General features: G+C 46.6%; 1 protein-coding gene across 1 annotated transcript in view; it reads right to left on the minus strand.

The window, feature by feature from the left end:
* Window positions 1–20530, minus strand: part of RNF213 (ring finger protein 213) — a 93596-nt gene that overhangs the window by 21942 nt on the left and 51124 nt on the right. Inside the window, exons 27-45 of the mRNA XM_065415339.1 lie at window positions 19037–19230; window positions 18112–18264; window positions 13789–17385; window positions 12189–12331; window positions 11783–11878; window positions 11190–11308; window positions 10390–10512; window positions 9335–9411; window positions 8338–8485; window positions 7668–7803; window positions 7016–7207; window positions 6532–6671; window positions 5692–5846; window positions 5040–5258; window positions 4390–4571; window positions 3367–3487; window positions 2594–2694; window positions 1820–2002; window positions 1030–1199 (exon numbers count right to left, since the gene is read on the minus strand). Of these exons, the coding sequence (XP_065271411.1) occupies window positions 1030–1199; window positions 1820–2002; window positions 2594–2694; window positions 3367–3487; window positions 4390–4571; window positions 5040–5258; window positions 5692–5846; window positions 6532–6671; window positions 7016–7207; window positions 7668–7803; window positions 8338–8485; window positions 9335–9411; window positions 10390–10512; window positions 11190–11308; window positions 11783–11878; window positions 12189–12331; window positions 13789–17385; window positions 18112–18264; window positions 19037–19230 (6249 nt within the window). The remainder of the gene's footprint in view (window positions 1–1029; window positions 1200–1819; window positions 2003–2593; window positions 2695–3366; window positions 3488–4389; window positions 4572–5039; window positions 5259–5691; window positions 5847–6531; window positions 6672–7015; window positions 7208–7667; window positions 7804–8337; window positions 8486–9334; window positions 9412–10389; window positions 10513–11189; window positions 11309–11782; window positions 11879–12188; window positions 12332–13788; window positions 17386–18111; window positions 18265–19036; window positions 19231–20530) is intronic.

The following is a 20530-nucleotide window of genomic DNA, read 5'->3' on the forward strand; positions in this document are numbered from 1 at the left end:
AGAAACAAATAAGGTGCTTTGCATGTTTTTGTCTTTGTTGTTGTTGTTTCTTTTGCTTTCTTGGTTGCTTTTTAAAGACTTGCTAGGTAGTAAGTCTGTTTCTGTGAAAAGTGATATTTGTATGTTTGTTAATATCACTTTTCACAGCAGCAGACTTGCTAGCTAGCTGGAAGGCAGTGAAAAGTGATATTAACAAACATACAAATGTCACTTTTCACAGCAGATTTACACAGCCCTGGCAAGTCAGGGGCCAAATTAAGCCCTGGATGGGGATACTGAGGCAGCGGGGCAATGGGGGGGATGGATGGGGGCCAGGGGAGACTGGGGGAGGAGGGGGGTGAGCCCAGGGACGGGAGTCCTGCAGCTGCACGGTCAGGGACCAGAGCCCTGCGACCAGGGCCAGAGGACGCAGCAGGGACCAGGAGCATTGTGGGGCGGGGGGTGAGCCCGTCACCCATTGCCACACGGCAGGGGGATGGAGCATGTGGCCAAAACCTGGGGCCAGAGGTCACAGCGAGTGCCAGGGTGATGGGGGGGAGGGGTGAGCCCGGGGACTGGAGCCCGGCAGCCACGTGACCGGGGCTGGATCCTGTGGCCTCGCGGCTGGAACCTCAAACCCTGCAGCTGGGGGACGGAGCCTGCCGCTGTGAGGCCAAAGCCTGAGGCCAGAGGCCCATGGTTGGAGCCCGTGGCCGGAGCCCGAAGCCCTGCAGCTGGGGGACAGAGCCCACTGCCGCACAGCTGGAACCTGCCGCCTGCCACCCCAAGGCTGGAGCCTGACCCCGCTGCCCCCAGAAGGGTGGGAAACTCACTAGCTGCCTGCTCCTCTGGCGTTTGTGGCTCCAGAAGAGGGCAGGGCCCAACCCCTGCTGGCGGCTCGTGGGGGGGAGGGGGAGAGGGCACAGCTCGGGAGGCTGTGGCCACATAAAAAGCCCCCCGGTGGCCGCATTTGAGAAACACTGGGCTAGCGAGAAGCAGGAGAACAGATTCAATCAGGTTGTTGACACAGGCAGGAGGAACTGAGCTTACTTGTTGGGCCTATTCTCAAAGGCTGCCGGTGAACAAACAGCAGTTTGAGTAGCTCCTGGATCACCGCTTTCTCTGGGGGTTCGTTATCTTTGAAACACATGGTGGAAACCAGGTCTATGAAGAAGCTATTGCACATCTGACGGAACTGGGCATTCCTCTTTATTGCAACGCTGAGGAAACGGGTGGGAAAAGAAATCACTAAGGTAGCCAGACAACTGCCGAACCAGTTACATTGCATGGCACTGCTACAGAGGTCCAACTAGATGATCTAGTGATTCCTTCTGGCCTCAAACTCTATGCCTGACATTGTGGATAAAGCTCAGATGCCCATAGTCAACAGGGTGATTTTATCAGCAAAACGAGACTCTATATCGACAACCAGTTTTAACGAGGCATTATTACAAGGCATTTCTCAGAGCTATTATCTACGAAGACTGTATCCCACTGCCATTTGTGCTCTTATTGCCAGCGACCCAGGACACTGTTATCGCTGACTTCTTGCTAAGAAGCAGAAAACAGTGACCCAAGATAGGAGTAGTTTAATCACTTGATTCATGCACTTTGCTTTACAGAGTATCTGAAACTTCTCAAATGGAATGAGGGAACTTCCTCGCCATACCTTTAAACACAGGGCAGAGGGGAAATACCGGAGACCAGTATAATTTATCCTACCAACTTTTCCGGTACTTAGACCTTCAGTGCTGAGGGTCAGGGTCTCCCAACACAACTAGCCAATTATCTCCTGCTGCAGGGTTAGTGGCACAGGGTTGTCATAGGAAGGATGGAATACCTGAGCTCCTGGGAGATGGTTACACTATAGTCATCAGGCAGGTTAACTTTGCAGTATGGACAGAACATCTGCCCCGGTGTCAGCCACTGTTTGATGCAACTCTGACAGAAGACATGATCACAAGGCAGGTTGACTGGATCCTTAGGGTCTTCCAGGCAGATCGGACATGGCTTCAGACCATATCTGTAATCCAATCAACACAATTAAACCCAAGAACTCAAGCTACAGGCCTAAAGAGTCTTCTACTGCGACTCAGATTAAGGATCAGAAGAGGGAACCTGGGTCACTGGTACGTCTCTCAAGGTCAGGGAAGAGGATAAGGCAGGAGTGGGCCAGCCGGGGGCTAGCCTCCCCAAGCCCACGGTTCACCTGCTGCCCATGGTCACTAGTTACATTAAGGATAAATTTGGCCCATTGTACCTTATTCCTACAACAGCAGTAAATTTCATTCATTCAATCTATGCTGAAGCTCTTAGGCTCACGAGTGAGCTGCCCTGCGCTTGCTGAAGGAAGAGGGAAGTGGGAAGTAACAAGAGGATACACGAAAGTCAGCCTAGTGCATAATAATATGTTGAAAACACACTTGGGAAAATACATGCTCTGTAGGGACTCCTATCTTCCAAGGCTCAGCCTGGGTCAATGTTCTCCCCACCCCGAGTCCACACACTCTGCATGCTACACTATCTGTTCCAGGCTCAATGCAAAACTCAGAAATACTTAGTGTAAACCTACACACACACGCTTTTAGGAACATGCCCATCCCAATGGCCTTACTTGCAAATAGTTGCGTTGGCTTCCTCCTTACATTGGCACAGCACTTTCATCACTGCATTGAACGTTTTATGAGTCTTGATGTCAGAGTCCCACTGCAGACACTGGAAGGGAGGGCAACAATAAGTGACTCTACTTTGCTGCTTTAGATGGAGATTTCCAGAGACAGGAGAAGCAAAAGGAAGGAAAAACCCTCAAATGCAGCCAGCACTGCCCATATCTATTTGTTCACATTAGCACAGCAGTCTATCACCACACTTTACGGTACAGGGAAAAGCAGCTGGCTTGACAGTTCTTGAGAGCCGTCATGGGCCTCTGACGTTGCAGTAGCTGTGGGAGCAGGGGACAGGGTGGCCTTTCAAGCACCACTCTTGTGTGGCTCCCCTCTGGGTGCGGTTGCAGATTTTTCTCCTTTATAGGCTTTTCCTTTGCCTGCTTCTGTGACTCAACTTTGGAAAAGGGAGGCCTGGGTGATCCCTTTCTAGCTGGGGTCTGGTTTGGCTCTGCCTCCTATAGCTACACTGTTGGATCTGTGAAACTGGCTATGAAGGACAATTGGAGGAAATCGCCGTGTTTGCAGGCAACTCATGAAGAGAAGGAGAGATGAGATGTGTTGAGAACTCACTGTTCTAAATGATTTCCCCAGCTCTGTTTGTGACTAATGACCAGGAGCAGGTTTTGGATAGCACTCCTTTAGCAAATTCAAATCATCTTTCAGAAAGAGAGGAGAGATCCCTACTTCAACCCCAGATGCTGCTTAATGAGGATGTTCTTACATTGCCTAGCAGCAAGATGTGTCTCTTGACCAGATCCTGCAATTCTGGAATCAGGGACTCACTCCCAAGCAGCATGTGTTCCACAAAGAGGGACATAGAGAAGACCCGATTCCACCGAAGCCTGTCAGAGAGAAAGCAGTTACAATACTATCACAAGGGAGCCTCCTGGGCTGAAATGAATGAAATAGGGAGGAGGAAGGGAAAAGGCAACATCAGAAGATCAAGTCAGAGCAGTGTGATATGACCACTGCTTTCATGCTGACAAACGTGGTCTCATTGTTCCCTTGTGCGCCTCTCGCCGTTTCTTGCATCTCTCTATTGTCTCATTTCAGACTTAGATTGCAAGTTCCTTGGGGCAATGACTGCCTTTTTGTTGTCTCTTTATATAGCGCCTAGAACAGTGGAGTTCTTAGGCGCTACCGCCATACGAGTAAACAACCATACGTTCACTAGATTGTGGATAAGGACAACCCTATACAGGTTTGATGCCTATATCACAGGGCTAATAAGAGATCTCCACTATCTATAGGGTTTTCCCTCACCCACTCCTGTTTTCCTAAGACACTAGTTAATTTTAAACAGTCTGGGACCGTCCTCGGAGAGGAAGCAAGACTGGGGTGAAGCTCCAAATATCTGCCAGAGTCAGTGTACGTGCGGGATTAATGTGGAGATGAGCTGTTACTTCAGCGGTGGCAGTCTACCAAGCACCAGGACCCACCCAGTGATTTCATCCAGAGATTTAAAATGATCCTGGATCCCATTTGGAATGGGAGCTGCTGATTTTTTTTTTTTAAAACAAAGACTTGGGAAAATAGAGAAAGCCCTGTAGTGCAGAACAGACATGTTCTGGGGAAATGACAATCAATGCAGTCCAGCAGTAATGCTGGAGGGGTTAAAACAGTTTTAGTCCGAGAACGACAGTACTGTAGATACATTCAGTCCATACTAGACATCGTCCCCTTGAAGGGCAAGATACAAGGAGTCTTTCAGGACTGAGATTCTTAGTGGGTCAATGTTACTTACTTGACTTCCTGGAGCAGTTGATGGCACTGACTTCCACTATCCTTAGAACAGCTCTCCATGCAGACGAGTTCAATGGGCATATGAAGATTCTTCACCTGCTGTAGCCAAATCTGTGGCCTGGACTTCAACACTTGATCCTCCAGCATCTCAGCACAAGCCATTGCAGCAAACACATCCAGAACCTAGACAGGCACCCGCACACATAGGCTTTAGTATAACTTGGCAGCTGGAAAGGTGACATCCTCTTCCCAGCTCAGTTTCACAGCTACTTGTGAGTAGTGGGCGGTGTGCTCTGATTTGTTATTGTAGGGTTACTCATGAGTGCTGTGCACACTGGTTCACACTCCTGGAGTTCCAGGATTTATGTGCCCCTGGCTCAGGTCATCATCAGATCTCCTAGATTAACCCGGAGTGTGGTAAATTATTTATTCCTTGCCATTACTACAGGGCAGATCTGATAATGGGTTGAATATCCAGGGTATTAAAGATCCATATCTATTTTTCTGTTCCCACGGTTGCAGGTGCTTTATTGCTGCTGCAATAGAAAGACAGATCAAAGGGAACTGAAACGCTATGTAGGGGAGCTGTGCTAGTTGGAGCTCTCTTCCTCCCAGGGCTAAGAACCACATCATGCCAGATAGAGACCGTACCATCTCATAAGGTGACGAAGTGCTTCCTCTCTCAGCCTGGTAGAGAAGACTATTGAGGACACTGGGGTTCACAGCCAGGATCCTGGAGAAGTTCTGCAGCCGGCTCCTAAATTGATGGTACCCAAGGTGGACCCAGGGCAGGGAAAGCATCTTCTCCTCTCCGCCTATAGATGCTGCCTTCAGTTCCTCAATGCACGATAAGAGGGCGATTTGCAGAAACTGAACATTTAAAAGAAAATAAAGAAAATAAAAGTTTTCTCTGCCCCAAAATGCCTACAAGAACATTCCTGAATTAATCAACGCTATACAGAGAAAATGATTTTAAAGTATTTTTTTACTGAGCAAATCTTTGTTGTTGAGTGGATTTGGTAAATATGCTATCATGTCAGTGTCCCCAGGTGCTCCTACCAGAGTTGACCAGGTGACTTTCTGAAAGTAATGTTCCATCCATTTGAAACAGCAGTTCCAGTGGCAAGTTGTATCTTCCTTTTGCCATCCAACTGCTAGGCACCTCCACAAGAGGGACTCGTATTGGGTCCCCTGAGAAAGAGGCCAGGTGAATGCTCTAGTGTACGTTCTTCAGTATCATGTATGAAATAAGCTCTGCTCCCCCACATCTAAATTATTCTTGGTCCTTGGTTCAAACACTGACCTGTAACTCCTCAGAAGAGGACACGCCTATGGTCAGGAGGATGAAGTCTCTGACATAGCAGCGGAAGAGCACGTTCCTTTCTTCCTCGGCCAGATTTGAAATAAACTCGCCCAGTGAAGTCTTCTGGAAGATACCCACAAACTTCTCTGTATGGCCTGGAACATCAGGATGCAAAAGGAAGTTTGATATTACAAGAAAAATTAGTTGGATACAGTACCCCTCCCAAAGGGGTTTTGCAGTACAGAATTAACCAGTGGCGTGGCAGTCTCAGCACTACCTCCCCTCACAGCCCCAAAGACTGCCACCTGCTTTACCGAGGAGGAGTATTGGTCAGGCACTGGGATCACCTCTCTCTGCCTTTGTAAAGGGCCCAGGGATCTTTTAACATTTACCTGGACAGCGCAACCGATGTGAGCAGAAACCACCCCACCATATTTCCCCATTCCTGTGACCATCTGTCTATGCTCATCACCGGAGCAGCTGAGTGAGTAATTTTAGAACACCCCACCTTCCTTTAGCACAGTAGTCTGCTGTCTGCCTTGAACGGTAAGAGACCTGAAGGCAGGACCTGGCCCAAAGACAAGTGTACTGGGGTCCACTGACACATCAACTCCTGATATTCCCAGGTATTTCCAATATGGGGGCACAGAAAACGAGAGAGAGTGACCAGGCAAAAGCTAAAGTTAGATGCGCAGCACTCTAGTGTCTTACATGGGGCAGGGGCACTGAAAGCAGCCTCATGGTCATAAGAAAATAAATAGTTGCAGTGACAACCCAGGGTTTTCAGCAAAGGAATTAGCTACAATGCTCTTCCTTACTGAGCTCAAACTGGGCTCTCACCTTCAGTGCCTGGGATGTATTGAGCCTGCAACCACAGCTCTTCCAAATAATCCTTTATCCTCCAGCTGAAGGGCATTTCATTGCCAGCATGTGCAGACACCTTCATGTCATTCTGCACCAGAATCGTCTCTGTCTGAGAGCTGAGCGGGGGCACAAAACAGAAGACAGTGGGCAGTTAGTGCTCAGTGCTATCACTTGGGGGGCTCTGGTCAGTTTCAAGCAGGTGGCTGGGACTGAGAGTGCCAAAAGCAAGGAAATACAGAATGGTAGGATTGGACAACACAAGCTGTCCTGCCAATCACAGAAGAGTGTTGATAGGGCCCGCCGATTACACATCCTCCCAGCAAGAACTGCAACGTGGCCCTTATGCTGCAAGAGAAAATAACTTGTGTGTTAGTTCTCCATGCAAATATAGAGCCATTAACTTGATCGGCCTTCAATGCTGCTCACCCCAGCCCTCCCACTGCAGTTTTCGGCAGCTCACCTGCTGTTACCCACGTTGTAAGGGATGCTCAGAAGGTTCAAATCACTGAAGATGAACATCCACAGATTTTTCATGCAGCCCTCTGTATTCGGACTGACCAATAACTCCAGGTTGCAGTCTCGGTCTGTGATTGACACCATATGAGCCAGGAACGGAGTCACCACATTCTGGACTCGCTTCCACAGGGTGTGTCTGTGGGTGACAGAGAGACGGACGCAGACAAAGTGAAGAGTGAGCGTTGCTGATCTGCATGTTCAGAAGTCAACGTGTGGCTGTTGCGGGACATTTCCGAGGGGAAATCTGCTCAATTACATTTGTAAACAAGGGAGAGAGACCTAATCCTGCATTTCTCCACCTGCTTCTCTGGCATGCGGTTTTCTCTCCGTTGTTATCGTTCAGTGTAACAGTGCACTTATGCTCTCCCTCCCCTGGCCCTGCCCATCCAGCTGAGCATGCCCAAGCCATGCTCCCTCTGAAGCAAGGAGAACACAGGACTAGAGTTACCAGCACTGGGCTGAGACTATGACACCATTCTTAAATAGAGCCAATATTCAGAGCACATGAAGGTGCCCTCTCTGCTATCATTTCCATGTATACAGACGGTATTTTTAAAAAGCTGCCAAGTGGTAATGTGCTCAGCTGCTGTCCATACCTGAAAGTCCCTGCCTCCTGGAGGGCGTTAAGGTTCGAAGCCTCCCGCAGCACCCAGTCTTTCAAGTTAAAGGAATTTTCTTCTTGTTTCTTCAAGAGGCTGAAGAGACGATTCTTCACTATCTTCAGGAAGGAGGCTGGAAAGAGCACAGAGCTCAGCAACCCCTTTTCCTTACCCCAGCACACATGCCAAATGCTGAAGTGACTAACAGCAAGTTTCTCCAAGTTTTCATTCACAACCCAGTCAACAAAGGAAGCTGGCCGATTTATAGCACCTCCTGAGGCTGCTGTCCAGGATCTGAGACCCCAGGCAAGGCATTATCACCAAGGATGGAATTAAAATATATGCAGACAAACTCCAGTGAGGTGCACATAATTCTGGAGACCATGTGCAGACACTGTTGGGTGCTGGGGATCTCTCCACTGGATCCAGCTACCTAGTCTCAGAAAAGCTCCCTATCCAAAAGAGGAAAGGGCATTACCCACCACCTTAAACCAAGCAAAGCAGAGTTCTCCAAGTATTTCTCCGCCCTGGAATTGTATAGTGGATTCATCTCTGGGTCTCTGGGTAGAATCCAGTTCCCATGAGGTGAATATCACTGAGCAGAGGGCCTCACAAGGGAATTCAGCCCACCTTACAAACCCAGGGCAAGGCCCTTGGGAACTTGTACCTTTCAAATCATCTTCTTTAGACAGAAAGCCAAGAAGAATCTCGATCCTCTTTGTACTACGGCAAGAGCCCTCACTTTGGTCCCGTAGCATTCCCACCGCACTCTGCACGCAGCTCCTCAGGAGAGTGGTGGTGTCCAGGACTTGGGTCTTTCCAGGTACAGAAGGAAAACAAACCTGGTATTACTCTACGATTGTGCATGTTTCCCCTTTTTCAATTACAACTATATTCTCATTAACGTGCCTATGTAAATATGCAACTTTTCTCCTGTCTGCCTCCTTTCCTTTCACCTTTGACTCACGTTCACAGCCTTTTCTGCACTAGGCTACATGTTTTACATGACATACTCCTCCTGTGACTGCTGTGAACTGGCTCTCCACCTAACATTAACTGAAAGGTAGGACAAGATTCCCACTGGATAATCAGCTAGCTCAGAAACCAGAAGTGGAAGTGATAATATTAACTTAGGAGCTGCAACAAGACAACCTGGGAAATGCAGACTTCAGCAGGACACAGTCAGAGTCTGTCTGACATTTACACATTCTTTCGAGTTCATGTAAAGTATGGTGAGCACAAGCCAGCACTACCAAGGTTCTTGCGCAGGTTCCCTCGCCAGGATGGACAGGAGTTCAATACTAACATGGTTTCAACTGCAAATACTAACTCACAATGGCAAACGAATAAAGCTAAGAGTTCTGAAACGCAGGCCTCAGCTTGAAATGCACAAACAACTCATAGTGGCCTTTAAAACAGCTGACAGAGACTCAAAGTGAGGGACAAAGAGTAGCCAAGGTTAGTCCCTGGAATGATGTACAGAATCATTCCTTTCATGGTTATTTTCAATAATCAGCATTTCTGATGTGAGTAACAGTGGGATAACATCAGAGTTGCAAGGGTCAGAGTTGACTTTGGGTATAAAACGTGTCATGTACCTTATCAGAGAGCGTAGAGAGGCATATTTAGTAATTCAAAGTCAAAGGAATGGATTCCGAACTTACATCACATTCCTCCGCTTCAGATGCTGCTGTTTCAACCTCCATCTCCTCCTCTTGCTCTTCTTCATCCACTATCATAGCTACAACCACAATACACAACTTCTAATTAGAAAGAAAAGCAATTCACTGCTAGGGCAATGGGATGAAAGTTTTTATACAGACTGGACACTAAAGCACTAGATCCTCTATAGAGTCTCAGATCACCTAAATGTCTGCTGAGTATGGTTCTCTAAGTACAGCTACAGATGCTGATCCTGCAGGCCTTCATGAAGGAAAGAGAGAAAACAAGTGACTAGGATTTCAGAGCTGGGGGGGTAGGCTCTGGCATCTGTATTCTCAGTCCTCTACTGAAAAAAGAAAGCAGGAAGAATTGGGGAAAGTATAATGTTTTCTTCCTACATATTTAGGTGAACTAAAATCTAAACATGACAGTGAGAAATGGTTTCCAGTGTCAAATCATCCCAGTTGATCTTAGCCAGAGCAGTGCAGTTCTGAGTGGCAAAACTCCCATTATTCAAATCCCAGGACCCTTTCTCCCATAACCGAGTCCTGAAATGCAGCACACCCTTCTCTTCCAGTCCTAAGACAGGGTGCCAGCAGTGCCCAACAGCATGAGTGTCACATTTTTGTGACAAAAGACAACAGGGGATTTAATCTGAAACCACCAAGCTCACTTCACTGATGGCCTGCAACTAGAATGGAGATCTTCAAAAATGATGAGGTAGTGCAAGTGCATCATCTGTAGCCAACTCAACACCCTCCAAAGAAAGTATAAGTTGAGATTTTGTGTCTAGTATGCCCAGAAACATGGATTTGCTCTACCAGAAATAAATAGCTAATGCCCAGTGTACAAATGTTACTTCGGATTTACAGTATTGAAAACTCTTATAATACTTGAGAGTTCTTATTAGAACCTCTGTGCTGAACGTGGGTGCTTTTCTTTCCTCTGCTGACTCTCTGATCTCCGCACATTAGTACGTCTGGGATGCATGAACCTCTCATCCTGCTCCCCTAGGGTACATCACCACGCCTGTTGCAATGCCCAGTATGTGGCTTACGTTCAGGCGTGTCCACATCCTCACAGAACAGCTGGCTGATAGTGAGGTTCCTCAGGGCAGTCACATCAGAGACCATGTCCTTGGATCTGCGGAGGTCATCAATGTGCACTGACTGCCACAGCCCTGGAAACAGAGAACGAGACATTTCAGGTCTGGAACATGCTCTTCCACAGAAGCTTCTGAAGAACTTTCTGCCAGCACCTTTAAACAACAAACAGAGGTTTGGTCCAACAGGCTAGTGGTTTATGCTCTGAACTGCCAGGGTTTGATTCTTGTATCACTGAACAGTAATGCTTCCTGTCAATTAAAGAGTTGCAGTGACTTGCTCTGGATACAGTAGTGTACGATTCTCCTCGACTGGAAGGATAAGAATGTTATGGGGGCCTGGAGGATGCAATTAAAACAAGGAGACTCCACAGGGCACAATGGGGTTGGTGGAGGACTTGCTGGGAAAAAGAGAGCCTTGGGATCTATTCATGAGATAGCCATGGGAGGAAGGGGAAGGGGCCACAGCTGGGGTCATGCTCTAGCTGTGTTTCTCTCAAATGAAACTGGAAGAGCATTTATTTAGCACCGAGTACAGAAATAAGGGATCCTTCCAGAAGAGACTAGGAGGACTGGGGGCGGGGGAGGATCCAGGTGGGGTGCTGCTTGTAGCAAGCAGTGGCAGCTCTGGTAAGCCACAGGAAGCACTGTCACTGGATTTTTAAAAAAGCAAAATGTACCGAATGGAAATCACTCGTTTTTTGATCGTGGTTCAAATGACCAAACTTGCTGAGCTCTGAAAATGCCAGTCTTACCTCCATGGAATCCCACGTAAGAGGTTCCACCTTCTATCCGGGACAGCTTAGTGATAAAGTAGACAAAGACGGAGACTTCTCCCAACTCCACCTTGTTGATTTCATTAACAGCTGAGTATCTACAAGGGAAAGGAAATGTCTGAGGACAAGTTCAGTACAGTACCCTGGGGCACGTACTTCCAGGACACTTACTCCCTCCTTCCACCACACTGGTCACAGGTAACTGGATTCTCTTCCTCCCCTCTCCTCCAGGAAGAGACAAACATGGACTGGGACTCTCAGACCTTCAGCAGGCTGTCCTGACCCTGTCACTAATAACTTCATTTTGGTAGACATCCTCTGCTTCCCTCAGCATTTCTAAGCTTTCAAATATAAATCTGACCTCAGAGAGGGAGCACAAGTCAACCCCGCTCTGTGCACCAGTTTTTGATTTGTCTTTTTTAACATTGTCCAAAGCGTGGTTGGCCCTTGCAAAAGTTAGATCAGATCGACTCCAATGGTAGACTGCAGAGTGGGAGGCCCCAACAAGTGACACTCCAATAATGCTCTAAGTTAAGAGTCAACAGTCAGCAATTATTTCACGTGTGACATACTTGGCGGAGGCAATGAGCTGGGCACTTTGAGAACCATCTTCAAAGTCCGTCTGAATAATTAGGATTTTATTTCCAGACGTAGAATCAAGGAAATTCCTGAGGGCAGAAAGAAAATGGAGGAAATGGTTCCATATGAGCTTTGGGTTCTTGCAGAGAGAACAAGATATTAAACATCCACCTGTGTAAGAATAGTGTAATTTTAAAAACAAATTCCCCTGCCCCAACAACTTGGAATTAACACAACTTGTGCTCTGAGTCACCTTAGCAACCCCTCTCCTCAGCTCTGCACTGTTCCTTCCCTCCCTCTCTTTGGTCTGGTATTTATTTATTGCCCTAATGATCTGTCATCACTGAACTTAACCTCGACTGTCCACTCTTCAGAGTGGGATAAGGCAGACAGACTCACCGAATCTCCTTCAGAAATGAGTGCTCTGTGTCGAACTGCTGAAGGGACCAGGACCGGATGGAGAGGCTCTGAACCTTACCCTGCACTTCTGCCTTCAAACGCTCAGAGTCAGTGGCTGTCAGAAGCCTGGAGAAAGTGGTGATCTTAGAGACAAGAATTGCAAGGTGAGTTCTTAGCTCAGACATGAACAAGGAAAGTAGCAACTGAATGACAGCATTTGCCTGCCTATGCTCTGGAACGATGCATACACCCTCATTTGTAAGGCGCTCTCTGTTAGAGCTCTTCCTCTGAGCGCTCTTGACCCTTGGGTCTCAACTGCATCATGTTTACACTTAAAAAAAACCCAACATGCTGATCTCATGAACTGTGTTAAAGGGTGTGTTTTGGTTTTGCTTTTTTAAAACGTGCCCCTGAAGTCTGAGAGTTCTCAGGCTCCACACGGACTGAGGACTAAACCTCCTAGCCAGAGACAGATACAAAAGACAAGTGTTCAGGGGCCCTGACTTGCAGGGTCTAGAGGCAATACACGCCCTGGTCAGAAGGCCCACCAGTGGAAAGTGGGAGGAGTAGGGGGCAAAGGTTTTTACCAGGGTGCTGTCCTGGATCCTGTGCATAAACTTTGTTTGTACCCAGGGTCTGGCTAGTAAGTGTCTGAAAAATTTGAAGTCCTCTGACAGCTGCAAGGAAGGGCAAGGGAAAAAAAAAAAAAAGTCTGCTCCACAACACCTCCACCAGCCTTTATTTGTTTTAAGTCATCTTCTCCTGTGAATAACCCCACTATCTGCCTCTGCTGCTGCTCAGAACTCACAGCATAAAATAGATGAGTGAACAATTTTGTTTTCTGAGCCCTGCACTACACATGTGGAGTTGTCGTTCCTATCCCATCCCACCATGTGTGGCTGTAGATGTTAAGATCTACAAGTGACACCTAAACCTAGATCTCTCACATGGCACAAGCATATACTGCCACGACATGCTTTTAGGAAATAAGGTGGGTCAGGTAATATCTTTTATTGGATCAACTTCTGTTAGCGAGAGGGACAAGCTTTGAAGAGCAGGTCCCGAGGAAGAGCTCTGTTTAGTTGGAACAACAATATTCTAGGTCTGCCACGGCTACAACAATGCTGCATAGGATGTGCCTTTGTCAGTTTTCCTTTTCATTTCAATTACTTTTCCTCCTGTATCATAAACCCTTGGCACACCTGGATCTGGAGCTCTTGGTAAGGGCTAATTTTTTTTTTTTTTTTGGCTGAGTGATTAGAGGGGGAGATTTACAAAGGAAAATTAGGCAGCCAACTCCTATTTGTGCCCTTGAAAATCTCCTTCTAGAGAGCATCTGGGAATACTACCTCATGGATGCCAAGGCCACACAGAGATTAAAGGCTCCAGGATGAATCAGCGTGATCACTGAAATGCACCTTTCACCCCACATCACTGTATTTGCAGATCTGGGTTTTGAAACAGTGAGAAGGCTCACATCACCCCTGCCCACGTGAACTGATACTGTATTACCAACAAAGCGAATTCAAAAGCCCAGTGCATGGACAGTTTGTGGACCTAAGGATCTTTCTGGAGAGAGAGAAATTTTAGGGAGACTCACCTCAGTGAAGACTGTGCGATGTCTGGACTCTGCATGGATGCGAGCCTGCAGGAAATCCACAAGAGAGGTGTGCTGCTGCTCTTTAAAGTATTTGTTGGCCAGATGATCTGCCACACAGGAGCTGAGCCGCGAACTGCCCAGGCGAACTACAGAATCTGGTGTTGCACAGTTCAGCAGCACCAGTTGGGCTTCTTGTTGCACATTTGGCATCAGTTCATCAGGACGGTACCTCTGCTTCAGCTTCTCAGTCACTTGCAGGACGACTGAGGCACAGGTATCAGAGTGGTAACCAATGAAGACATCAGAAGGGCTATATTCCTGCCTGCCCATGAGATGCTTCTCTGTATCAAAGGCTATGAAGTCATTCGCCCACTTCTTTAGCTCCTCCACAATGTCTCTTTGCCTTTTGTCCAGGACGGTATTGATATCCAGGTAGTGCTTCTCAAGCCTGTTGATCAGTGGGATGGGAAAGTGTTTGTACACTACCTCTTTCTCTTCAATGACAATCAAACGGAACTTTGGGTGCACTCTGCATTTCACACGATGGGTCCCCAAGCCCAAGTCAACGTACTTTTGGCCAGCAAGGTACACGTAATACTGGTTGAGGGCATCATACAGGCTTTCATAGAGATTCTGCAGGTTGAGGAGGACCACCATCTGCCCTGTTTCCATGCAGATCTTCACACGGTTGATGTTCCTGCAGATCTGGGTGTACTCTTGGTCCTTGGGAAAGCTGGAGCCAAAGATAATCTCTGGCTGCTGTCTTTCGGCAAAAAAAGCCTGTTGGAGGATCTGCAGCGCTGCATAATTTTCAGTTAACACCAGCAGGTATCTGCACTCACCATCCTGACTGTCGCTGCAAATGTTCTGCCGGACCAGATCAATGGTGCTGACATCGTCAGCGTGTATTTCTCCTTCTTTTGGGATCCTAGATGTAAATATGTCCAAGGCATTGATGTCATCTTTGCCGCTGAAGTTACGGAGAACAACCTGTGCTATGTCACAAGCTGTGGGCTCTCTTTTTGAGGCCTTAGTCAAAGCTAAAATCATTTTTATAAGGCTGTAGTAGTCGCGCAACCCAAAGAACTCTCTGTCTTGGGTCTTGCAAATCTTTTCGTATGCGTCCGCAAAGATGGGAAAGTAGCATTCGATTCTCTGCAGGATGATGCGCTCCGAAGAGCAGATCCCCTTTGCGCTTTCTATGAGCTCTTTGTTGCTGGGATCACCGCGCGATACAAAGATACCTCGATTCATCTTGGCGGGGTCCAGGGCCCAGTTGGAGATCCCAATAAAACCAACTTTTTTGTGAGGAAGCGGAACATCATCAATGCAACCATCTTCCAAGAGTGGGTGCAGGGTCTTCAGGGGCATTTTTGGAGAGTCTTCTGCTAGCCCAATCTCATCGAGCACCACCACAGAGACATATTCCTTCAGGTTCTTTCCATCCTGGAAGCGAGCACACTGCTTGAAGGTACCGATGATTCCCTCAGGAGTGGAGTGGGGGCTGCACTGGAAAGACACCAAATGGATCTGTTTCATTTCCTTGTAAAGATCAGAATAAGCAGCCTGCCCTTGCATGGCATCAGCCACAATGGTTTTGGCAAGGGATTTGGAACTCCCAGGCTTTCCAACAAGAAACAGAGGGATTTTAAGTTCAATGCAGATGACCATCATAAAGACATTTTCCTTCAAGGCTAAGTTCCTCGCTATGGTATTTCTCAGAGGCACGCCACTCAAGAACAGATCTTGCATTAGGCTGATTTCTTCCAGAATCCCTTTCTGGCTATCATAAGGTCTTGGAAGGTACTCACAGATAACACTTCTGTACAACTCTTTCTTTTCCAAGGATGCATGATAGCAAACACCGACTGCAAGTACTAAGGACCAGATGACTCTGTTTCTCTTTAATTTACATTTATCAGACCCCTTCTCTGCAAGATGCTGCTCCAAATTATTTAGCAGAAGCTCACTGTGGCTGTAAAACCACTTGAAAACTTCCACACAGCGCTCCACATCCCTGAGGCTGACAAAGCTGCATTCATCATTTCTTCCTCTCATGTAACTCTGAGAGACAAAAAGCACGTCTGTTATTACCCCAATTTCAGCTGCAGATATTTGTATCGACTCAGTAAGTCTTTGTACGATCTGTTGTATGTATATTTTTTCAGTGATATCGTTCAGCTGCCCAAAATCCCACACCAGAGGGATCATGCTTGGAGGGAGAGCATGGACACGGTACACAAGCTGCCTCAGTGGAATGGAGCCAAGTTTATCTTTGGTTTTATCTGCTTTTACACGGTAGCCTAGACCAGCTGACTCCAGTCGCTGAATCATCTTTTCTGTGTGCTTACGGTAAGGGTTGCACGCTGCAATGATCTGCAAACCCGAGCCACCGGCCAAAGGCTGCCCTTCTACTGTGTGGTCGCACAGAACTTCCTTGATGCTGCTGACAGCTTGAGTCGTGTTGGCTTCATCAAAAAACAGGATTGTGTCAAACTGATATTGCCGCTTATTGGAGACAGCGATGTCTTCTGCTTCCCTGACCTTGGCGTATATCATGTCCGCACTTGTGCCTCCGTGAACTTTCACAAGTTTCATGTTCTCTGCATCAGCACCACCCCTGCGCAGCTCACACAGGAATTTTATAAGCCTCGTTTTCCCACAGCCCGTTTCCCCCATGATAATAACCGGGATGCCACATCTGAATCGCATCTCAATAGCAAAAATCTTGAGTATATTGTCTGTTGTCAGCTCATAGGTTTCGTCAGGGTCCATTGGCCACTGGATTCCCAAAACCAAGCAAAGTTTCTCTAGCTTCTCACCTCTGGGCAACAGATCGAAGTTAATATTGAAGGGAACTCTCTGAAGTACCAATCCCTTGTACAGCTGTACAGTCATTACATCTTTCTTGATGATGTTGCCATTCATGGGATTAATGGCATCAATGCCACCATTATTATTGGTCTGCAGATGGAAGCCAATGAATGTCATGGATACGCGGTCTTCGTTGAAGAAAATGTATGGGTGGGGCTCAGACTCCCACTTTTTCCGAATGCGGAAAGGAATGAGATCCTCCTCTGTGACTCCTTTCATGTCGAACACTTGCCTCCCTGGGCTTTGATCAGAAATATTTAATGTGGGTGTTGCAAAATCCCTTGCCATTAAAATCATGAAGGTGACCACAAAATTTTTGAATCCCTGCAGAGTGTCCTGGACAAAGGCAGGGTTACAGAAAACAGACGCTTCACAGTCTCTCAACTGAACATTCAGGAACCAAGCAAAGTTTCGCAGTTCTGACCAGGTGGGATCTATCACCCCACAATGTATCAGGAACAGCTGTAGGCACTCCACTGGGGTCCCTTCAACAGAGCCTTCTTCATAGCAGAACATATCAAGGTTATCCCCACGGTCAAATCGTTTCAAGTACTGGAAAGGTCTCTGGAAGGCCTCACTGCAAAACTCCTTCTGATCCATCCCAGGTTCTGTGCAGTACTCAGATGGGCCTCTTTGCACATCCATATCCAGCACTTCCTTGGGAGACTTGCATGTTATTTTGGGGAACACATCAAGGAAATTATACTTCTGTCCATGTGAAATCTATAAGGGGAGGGGGGGAGGGGGAGACACATAAATAAGCCATTGTAAGGTTTTGGCCATAATCATCTCATGCTGTTTCTTTTACCTGTCCTCGCAGATTGTAGACACCCTTTTTTGGCAGGACTGATTAGCTGCTGCAGGGTTATACAGCTGGGGCACTTTTTAAAAGTGTAGAGCAGAATGTGAGCGTAGCTGCGATAGCAATTCTCTGTCCCTCATCTATTCCCTTTCTGCCTCCACCCCCACAACATTATTATCCCCATTTACTGCCTCCCTACCTTTTCAATACCATTTCACAGAGGGGGGCCATTTCTGTCATTTCCCCCTCTCCCCAACTCTACTTCTGAATTTACAAAAAAATTATAAATAAATAAAATTCCAAGTTTTGTCACAAATACAAGATAGAGTTTAAAAGATCAGACTTTGCGCTTCTCTTTCCATGCAAATATTATAGTGCAGCCAGTGCCGTACAGCCAGCAGGGAGTGGCAATTAGCTGTGACCAAATTAAGGAAATCGTTGCAGCCTTGATTTATTGTCTGCTTGTGATGAAAAGCAGGAACATTTATAATAGCACTTTATACTGAAGACATACAGTGTATTCCAATACATTAAGATATGAGGTATCTATATTACATCACTGCATAGAATATATCGTGTAATAAATAAGAGTAACACAAAAACACACGGAGACAAGTGACAAATGTAGAGAATTTACATATACATACAAATCTTGATGGTTTCTTAGGTGCTGGAGGTACGTCAAGAATTTCAACGATATACAAATGGCACTGCTGACGTAGCCACATTTTCCCATCAGTGTCTGTCAGATACTGTAAAACTAACAGCTTGAAGAGAAACTCTGGAATTCCACTCTGGACCTAAGTGAATAGCAGAGAGAGACACACATTAGAACAAAGAATGCAGAGAGAGAAATTTCTAGGCTTGGCAAAATTTGATATAGATATAGATACACACACATGGATAATATCAATGTTTATATTTAATCTTTTTTTTTTTTTTTTAAATCAGGGGTAATTTTCACAGTTGCAGGAAACTACAGGGGGGTCAAACAATTATTTAATGATAGTTGATGTTGAGATTCAAAAAGCTAAAACTTTATAAACCATTAAAACACAAACTGTCAACATCACATGTCAAAATATACAAAATAAACAACCTGAAATCAACAAATCATACTTGGTTTTACTGTTCGTTTGCTAGTCCAGTGGTAACAAGCCTAAGTCTAAATCACTGGATTTTGACTCTAAGAAGTTCTCAAGCAGCTGTTCCCTTATTTTGCCTATCTGTAAATTCTGATTATTACTGTAGAAATATTTCTTCATCAGTTTGAGTGTGTGTACAGTGAAATAGACATTTACCCACACTTCCCAATCAAAATCTAATCCTTCCAAGCCTATATTTCCCCTCATATTTAAGCTTAACTGGTTTTTTGGTTAGAAATAACATCTCCTAATAAAATACCTCACTTAGAAAAGACAGGAAACTTTTAAAGGAATGATATCGAATACCCTTCATGATAGGTAAAGCTGTGATGAGATGATATCAAAATGGAATATCAAGGGGTTTTGCTGGTACTCACTGATGAGGTGATATCAAAATGGAATATCAGGGGGTTTTGCTGGTACTCACTGATGAGGTGATATCAAAATGGAATATCATGGGTTTTTGCTGGTACTGCAAGTGCAGGAAGGACAGGAGAGATCTCAGTACTTTGCCTTCATCCACGTGGGGTTCAATCAGCCTGATGGTTTTTAGAGGCACGCTAGTATCATGTAGTTTTGTCTTCAGTTTTTCATGTAGCCTCTTCACATACAGAGATTTTCCTGTGATCGTTTTAAAAAAGGGGACACATTAATTATAAGTGAGAACTAGAAAATAAAAATATGTAGAAAAATGGTAGACTGCCATATTGGAAAAAAGTGGACAGCTGCTTCCTAAATCCAGTCTGCCCCTTGATTAGCTTACTAAGGATCTATTCTGAGAGGAGGAAAGGCCTGAATTTGCTTGGAGTGGTTGTTGGTGGCTCAGGAACTGAGCTGAAGCTGTCTCCTGCCACTGAATGATGCCTTTGCCCATATTTGCTGGATTCCATTGAGGAGTCTGGTGAGAGAGATGTTGCTATTCATGATCTTTTCTTTAGGACTTACATAAACTATATTTTCTGTTACATGGGGCTGTTTTTAAAAGTCATAATCTCAGGTAAGACAGGTAGCTGGCAGGCAGGCTTCCAAGTAGCTACGTCAAGTGTCCTCAAGTTTCCTCTCCTGTAGGCTTCTGGACATACAACCCTTTTTTTGGGGTATGAATCAATGGCCATTGACTCAGCTCCACTCAGCTTCCATTGGGGGAGCTAAGGGAAAGGGAGCCCAGAGGGAGTTGGTTGCAGTTCTTAGCTTCTTGGCTGGTTCCATGTCAGCCCCAGTCAGATGAGAGAACGTGGAGGTTGTACTAATCCAGAGGTCGGCAACCTTTGGCATGCAGCCCATCAGGGCAACCCGCACCGCTTCCTGCAGCTCGCATTGAATGGGAACGGCGAACCGCGGCCACTGGGAGCTGCGGGGGCCATGCCTGCGGACTGTCAATGTAAATAAAATGTCTCGCGGCCCGTCAGCAGATTACCCTGATGGGCCGCGTGCCAAAGGTTGCCGACCCCTGTTCTAATCTACCCCAGCTGGCTACAGCCACAAGGGGCCATAGGAGGAATGCCAGAGTGCAACCCTTACCGCAGGTGCTGCAGGGAGCCTGGAGTCGCAGCTGGCTTTGCCAGCTCTCCACCCATTCCGTGCTTCGTAACAGCACTGAACCTGGTGCCTGCCAGCCCCTTTTGAGCACCCGGCACCAATATGAAGGGACAGGAGTGGAGCAGGAAATCTAGGCCCAGGTCTTCCACAAGTGAAGCCATGGCTGCAACTACGGAAAGAGCTGCCCTGGGTTTCCAGTTTTTATCTACGGATATAAATTTGTCCACTAGGCTCTGATCACTTCCTCAGAGGAATGCAGGAGTTTTCCATCCCGATCCTAATCGGTTTCTCTCGGGTAGGGCACTGCCAAGGCAGAAGTTCCGGAGGGCGTGTGGAAGTACAGGAACCCTCTGACGAGGCCTAGGTACAAGTCTGAACTGCT

This window comes from Emys orbicularis, chromosome 13 (assembly GCF_028017835.1).
Source record: "Emys orbicularis isolate rEmyOrb1 chromosome 13, rEmyOrb1.hap1, whole genome shotgun sequence".
Lineage (NCBI taxonomy): Eukaryota > Metazoa > Chordata > Testudines > Emydidae > Emys > Emys orbicularis.